Raw genomic sequence first — 7533 nt, 5'->3', positions numbered from 1 at the left:
CGTCTTGGTCATGCTTCTACCAAGAAAATTCAACCTTTAATTTCGTGGATTATTAGGATCTACTAAGTTTGAGTCATTTAATTGTTTAAATTGTCACTTGCAAAACAACCTGCATTATCTTTTTCCCATAATAATACTACTTGCACACTCCTTTTGGTTTAATTCATTCTGACATTTGGGGTCCTTCTCCTATTTCTTCAATAAATGGTTTTCGTTATTTTGTAATATTTATTGATGATTATTCTCGGTTTACTTGGATATATTTTTTGAAACATCGATCTGAGTTATCACAAATTTACATCACATTTGCAAAAATGATTAAAACTCAGTTCTCTTTTGACATTAAAATTCTCGACAGACAATGCCATGGAATATCGGGATTCTTCTTTGCTTGATTTCTTAGTCAACAAGGCACCGTTGTTCAACGTTCTTGTCCTCACACCTCTCAACAGAATGGGCGAGCGAGCATAAGCATCGCCATATTCTTGATTCTCAGACGTACTCTTCTTCTTTTACGCCTCATGTCCGTAAAAATTTTGGGAGAAGCGACTTTTCATGTCGTTTATGTTATTAATCGTCTTCCTACCTTGGTTCTTCATAATTTATCTCCTTTTGAAAAGTTGTTTGGACAACCTCGACTATTCCATCCTTAAACCTTTTGGATGTGTTTCTTTTGTTCTTTTACAACCTCATGAACATACCAAATTAGAACCCCGTGCTCGTCTATGTTGTTTTCTTGGTTATGGCATTGAACACAAAGGGTATCGTTGTTGGGATCCTGTTTCTAATAAGTTACTCATCAGTCGTCATGTTACCTTTTTGGAAATTACTATGTTCTCTTCTCTTTCAAAATTTCATCACTCTGTCAATACTGACTCTCTATTTTCACGACTCCTCCAAAGAGTCGTTTCCAAGTCCCGATCCAGTGATTGTGATGTGCTCAATATTAGCCCAACTACACTGCCTTTGTTGAATCAAGACACGCTTGTTGATCCAAGATACTGCGCTGCATCTCCTCCTAGCACTACTCTTCGTCGTTCTACCCGTGTAAGAGAAACTCCTCATTATCTTTCTGATTTTCATTGTTACTCTACTATTGCAACCCTTCATGAGCCTCATTCTTATCGTGAGGCAAGTACTGACCCTCTTTGGCAGCAAGCTATGACTGATGAACTTCAGGCTTTAGAGAAAACTCATACTTGGGATTTAGTTGATCTTCCACCAAACAAGACTCCTATTGGTTGCAAATGGATTTACAAAATCAAGACCCGTTCTGATGGAACTATTGAACGCTACAAAGCTCGCTTAGTAGCCAAAGGGTACACTCAAGAGTATGGTATCGACTATGAGGAAACTTTTGCTCCAGTGGCCCGATTAAAATCTATTCGCAGTCTCTTAGCTATTGCTGCAGTTCGTAAATGGAAACTTTTCCAGATGGATGTTAAAAATGCTTTTCTTCATGGTGATTTAACAGAAGAGGTTTATATGCATCCTCCTCCTGGTTATCATTCTCCTCATAAGGTTTGCAAACTTCGGCGAGCCTTATATGGATTAAAACAAGCTCCCAGGGCCTGGTTTGCCAAATTTAGTTCCACTCTTGCTCAACTTGGTTTTCTCTCTAGTCCACATGATTCTGCATTATTCACTCGTCGAACTGACAGTGGTATTGTTCTTTCTATTGCTTTATGTTGATGATATGATAATAACAGAGATGATTCATCTGGTATTTTAGAGTTACAACATTATCTCAATCAACATTTTGAAATGAAAGACCTGGGTTCTCTCAGCTATTTTTTGGGCCTTGAAGTTTCTCAAAATTCTGATGGCTATTATCTATCTCAAGCCAAGTATGCATCCGACTTACTTTCTCGAGCAGGCATCACTGATAGCAAAAGCAAGATCAACCCCATTGGAGCTCAATTGCAAACTTACACCTCTTGATGGCACTCCTCTTGATGATCCTACTTTATATCGACACTTGTCGAGTCTTGTTTATCTCACGATTACTCGACTGATATTTCATATCTTTGTTCATCCGTCACCCATTTATGTCCGCTTCCTCGCTCAACTCATTTCTCTGCGATGCCAGAATCCTTCGTTATATCAAAGGCACTCTTTTTCATGGTTTGCACTTTTCCGCTACCTCCTCCCTAGTATTATCCGCTACTCGATCTTTGATTGGTGGTGATCGGCGCATCGCCGCTCTACAACCGGTTATTGTTTCTTCTTGGGTAATTCTCTTATCTCTTGGCGTAGCAAAAGCAAACTGTTGTTGCGTTCTAGCACGTAATCAATATCGTGCTCTTCGATGCTACATCGAATTACTTTGGTTACGGTGGTTATTAATCGATTTGGGTGTCACTCATTCTTCTGCCACAATACTCCATTGCGATAATAGAAGTGCCATACAGATTTCTCATAATGATGTATTTCATGAGCGTACCAAACACATCGAAATTGATTGTCATTTTGTACGTCATCATGTTGCTCATGGCACCATATGTTTGATTCCTATCTCCTCTGTCAGCCAAACCGCTGATATATTAACCAAAACGCATCCTCCCGCCGCTTTGGGATCTCTTAAGCAAACTCAAGTTGGCACTGCTACCACCTTGAGTTTGAGGGGTGTTAGCATAATTACAAAGAATCAGCATGATTATAGGAGATTTGTGTAACATAATTACAAAGAATCAAGATGATTATAGGAGATTTGTGTAGCATAATTATAGCAATTATTATTCTTGTCCAAATTAGTTCATATTCTCATGTATAAATAGATGTAATATCTCTGTAAATGGGACACAGACAAATACACAATCCTTTTCTTCATTACTTGTATTCTTTCTTCTAACAGAGTAGAATTTGTAATGTGATTAAATGCATAACACAATGTGGACTTGCATTATGTGTGTGTGTGTGTATATCTATATATGGAAATAATCGTTAACAATTGCTTGTTTCTTATCTTGCAGCTAAGCATTTACTTCGAACAGATCCAATTGAGGACGAAGAGGGGTTCCTCATTGCTCTTTTTGTCAAGACCAGCAGCATTAATTATTCAGAAGAACAAAATGGAATTAGAAACACTCCTAGAACTATTTCAACTCAGAAACGTCATTTTGAAAGATACAGCCATGTGAACAGAAAAAATTTTTTGATGCCTGCGGTCAACAGTGGAGCATTGAAAATATGGTACTCTAGGCTAATTTTGCAGAGGAGAACCCACAGAACAAAACTGGTCCAGTAACTTCGAAGAATCAAAGTAAATTATACCTGTTCCTCGACCCACCCTTTTTTTTCCCCATAGATTGAAAATTTTGAAACAGAGAGAAAGTTGTTTGTATCCAGGATGAACATTTTCCAATATAAGTCTGAACTTGCAAACATTTACTCTATACGTATTTCATTCTTGTTAATGATCTGTTATTAGTACTTAATAAGCTGGATTTTCCTGTTTTTATACCTCTTATGGAAATTGCATGGCAATCTCCGTAACTTGTATGCGGCAGGAGATCATTTCACCTGCTAAGTGTTTACATTTCTTAGATTCAATTTTGATGAATGGCACTAGTTAGTGGGATTATTCTTAATTTCGTGCATAAGAAATAGGGAGAAAAGCAAAGAAGATTTTAATTTTAAAAGCAACTTTTATAACATTTCATTTTGAACGCAGACTCGGAGATTGCTATTACAGCCTTAAAGATAAATGTCACATGCTGTTGGAAAATTCAAACTACAATCTCAGCCATCAAGAGCATATCCTCATCACACCCTCCCATTATGTTCTCAATGGTTAAAAGATCAGCAAACCGTGCTGCTGATTGTATAGCTAAATTATATTTGAGTGACTTACCCCCTTATAATTGGATCAACAATCATCCCCTCAACTTTCTATTATTCTGTATGATGATGCCTTTGGGCTTTTTTTAATGCAAGCTGCATGCATTTTCAAAAAAAAAACACATCAGCACCCCATAAAAAAAAAAAAAAAAACCCAAACAGACTGCTCATAGTCATAATCCACACCAAGCTCTAACAAAGCCTACTTTATTTGCAGTACCCAACCATAGATGGTACACAATAATAATCCTCAAGCAATCTTAACCTCAATAGTCTTGGGCTTTTTGGGCTCCGGCGGTGGCAACTTCTCCACAGTGACAGTCAAAACCCCATCCTGGCAGACCGCCGAAATGGCATCAGCATTAGCATTTTCAGGCAGTACAAACTTCCTCATAAACTTGCCGACCCTTCTTTCCATCCTCACATACTTAGCACCTTCCTTCTCCTCTTCCCGCTTCCTTTCTCCGCTGATCAGCAGCACCTTGTCATCCTCCACCTGGACCTTAATGTCCCCAGATTTCAACCCTGGCATGTCGATAATAAACACAAGGGAGTTGGTATACTCTTTGACGTCGGCCGGAGTTGAAGCCATGGCCTTCGCCTCCCTTACATAAGTACGAGTCGGCGCGTTGATTGACTTTTCGGCTTCATCGGTGGTGTCCATCAGACGCTGGATGGTGGAAAGGAAGGGTGATTCGAGACCCAACAACCTAATATCCATTTCTTTTTTCTTCAATCGACTATTTTATCACAAGCAGGGAACAGAAGCTTCCTGTTCTTCTTTAGCAGACGTATTTCGTACTTGGCGATTGGGGGCCACGAGCGTCGGAGTACTTATATAGAAAGTGGCCATGGGGAGTGGGTTTCAAAAGGAAGTTTCTGGAGGAAAGTGGAGAATGAGGAAAGCTTCCAGGAGGTTCCATTACGAGTCTAGAAGGTTATGGAAGAATTAAGAAGGATTCATTACCCGGCTAATGGTAACTGTTTCCAACATTGTTTTTACAATAATCTTTGTAGTTCCAGATCCAAGTAAGCCAATTCATATCCATGGGTTGTGAGAATTGCCTTAGAATGGGCTGGGTTCACTCCTCTGTAGCCCATTAAGAAAGTTCCAAACTGAACTCCCACATGGAGATAAAGAGCTGAGAAAAGCCCTGTGTAATCCACGACTCCCAGGTGTTCGTGTTTGCAGACCCATTCCACTACGTCCAAAACACCCGAACACACCGACATATAAGCTGAATTTTTCTTGCATACACTCAGAACTATTATAAATTTAAAGACATTAGTGAAACTTAAAATAGCAGAAAAAAATGCATAATATAAAGTCTTAAATTCAAGGGAAAAAAAAGCTATGTATGAAGAAAATTATTTGGTACAAAAATTAAACTTTGGCTCGATTTAACATAATCGAAAGTGAAGATCCCTCCTTTCTTATAATCCCTCTTGCAAACTTGACAATCTTGAGCAGAAGGCAGATGGAGTGGCTTACAAGAAGAATGCCTAGCAATGCATACACTACCATGCCCATGGTTTCAAATAACGGCCGATATGTAACGTAACGGCCATTATTTACGGGTATTGAAGGGTTTCGTTACTCGTGAGGCCGTTATTTATGGGCAAATAGGGAGTTGCAATTGTAACGGGATTACACCATTACGTAACAGTAATGGCCATTACTTGAAATAAATTTCAACAATTGTTCCTGAACTTATATAGTTGTAACACTATAGTCCTTTAACTTTAAAATGTGATATAAAACTGCCAAAACTTTTAAATTTTATACAGTAAAATCTCTTTAACTTTCAATTATTGATTTTCCAGTTAGAAACTGATGTGAACAGCTCCCAAATGGTGCTTAGTTAATATTTCTCTCTCTTCTCTTATGTAAAGTGTAAAATTATTCTCTCTACATATAAAAAATTATTCTGTCTACAGAGAAGAGAATGATTCAATTTATATATAGTTTGAGAGAGAAAAGAAAAATATGGACTAAGCTCCATGTTGGAACTATCCAGGTCAGCGTTTAACTGAAAAATCAGTAATTAGAGGTTAGAGGGATTTTACTGTATAAAATTTAAAAGTTGATGGGGTTTTATGTTATATTTTTAAGTTGAGGGACTATAATGTTATAATTAGATAAGATGTGCACAATGTTTTGGTGTTTTTTTTTCTTGTCTTTGCATGCAGCACTTCGGTAGCTGCATTTTAGCTTCAATTTTTCTCAAATTTTTACTCAAAGTTTCCTCATTTCTTCATACAATATCTCTCCTTTCATTGTTTTTAAAGAATCTTGGCTAGGATTAGTAGATTACTCTATTTTTCAAAGCTAATTCTTGGAAAAAGACTAAAAGAGGTGAGTTATTTGATGATTTATACAATTTATTTTCATTATATGCTTTTTTTTTTCTTTTCTTTGTTGTTTTGCATATTTGTTGAAGGAAACTAATGTTGATATTAGATTTGTTGTTAAGTTAGTAGTTTGAAGGGTTAGTTCGCCCGATCTATAGGTTTATGTATTTTTTTTATTATTTTGAATTTTTTCAGAATTAATTTTTTCAGATCTATAGGGTTCACTCCTCTGTAGCCCATTAAGAAAGTTCCAAACTGAACTCCCACATGGAGATAAAGAGCAGAGAAATGCCCTGGTAATCCACGACTTCCAGGTGTTCGTGTTTGCAGACCCATTCCACTATGTCAACTCTAGTCCAAAACACTCGAACACACCGACATATAAACTGGGTTTTTCTTGCATACACTCAATTTATCATAAATTTAAAGATATTAGTAAAATTTACTTATTAAACATATGTATTATATATTTGTATTTATATTTTAGATTCATGATAGACCAATTAAAAGCTTAAAATAACAAAATAATGTGAAGTCTTAAATTCAAGGGAAAAAAAAGCTACATATGAAGAAAATTATTTGGTATGAAAATTAAACTTTGGCCCGATTCAACATAATTGAAAGTGAAGATCCCTCCTTTCTTATAATCCCTCTCGCAAACTTGACAATCTTGAGCAGAAGGCGGATGGAGTGGCCTACAAGAAGATGAAGGAGCGGAAGCATGAAAATCACAAGTTTATACCATTGAATTCAAAAATTTTCACCTAGGGTCACATGCATCATGCAAGATTTATTTTTAACTATTTGATTTCAATGATAAATAACATATTAAAACTCTTTTAATATGTTTTTGGATCTGTATTTTGCATTTAACATTTTAGAATTAATCAGATTAATTTTAGAACCCTAGATTAAATAAAAAATAAATACACTAACCTCTTGATGTACTGCAGTGCATTTGTGCCTTTCGGATGCGTCTTCAGGACACCAGATGTTGTCCCTCTAGCTTGTCCACACCAAGAACACCTATGGCAGCTCTTGAATAACTTCTAAAGCTTTTTTTATTATTTAGAAAATCAAGTTCTGCCTTTTAAGAGATTAAAGATGTAAACAGGACACTAGAAATTGATTCAATAGATTATTTGCTAATCTCTTAGAATAGATGAGAGAAGAAGATGAAGAGGAGAGAAACCTTCTTGGGTGGCGGCACCAAAGAAAGAGGCTGCTGGTTGTTTTTTTTTTCTTTTCATAACAACACTTATATAGGTAGGTCAACACATAAAACTCTTGCCACATGTCACCCTCTGATTGGTTCTAGGTTTAATTGACCCAATCACATTG

General features: G+C 36.8%; 1 protein-coding gene across 1 annotated transcript; it reads right to left on the bottom strand.

Moving 5' to 3' along the window:
* Window positions 1-4031: 4031 nt before the first annotated feature.
* Window positions 4032-4663, bottom strand: LOC110646942 (17.3 kDa class II heat shock protein-like). Its single transcript, XM_058129827.1, has one exon. The coding sequence runs from the start codon at window positions 4559-4561 to the stop codon at window positions 4091-4093; it is 471 nt and encodes a 156-aa protein (XP_057985810.1). The 5' UTR covers window positions 4562-4663; the 3' UTR covers window positions 4032-4090.
* Between the last annotated feature and the right edge of the window lie 2870 nt (window positions 4664-7533).

Source organism: Hevea brasiliensis, chromosome 11, assembly GCF_030052815.1.
Source record: "Hevea brasiliensis isolate MT/VB/25A 57/8 chromosome 11, ASM3005281v1, whole genome shotgun sequence".
In the NCBI taxonomy this organism is placed as follows: Eukaryota; Viridiplantae; Streptophyta; class Magnoliopsida; order Malpighiales; family Euphorbiaceae; genus Hevea; species Hevea brasiliensis.
The sequence above is the reverse complement of the archived record's forward strand: the minus strand, read 5'-3'. Positions and strand labels throughout refer to the sequence as shown.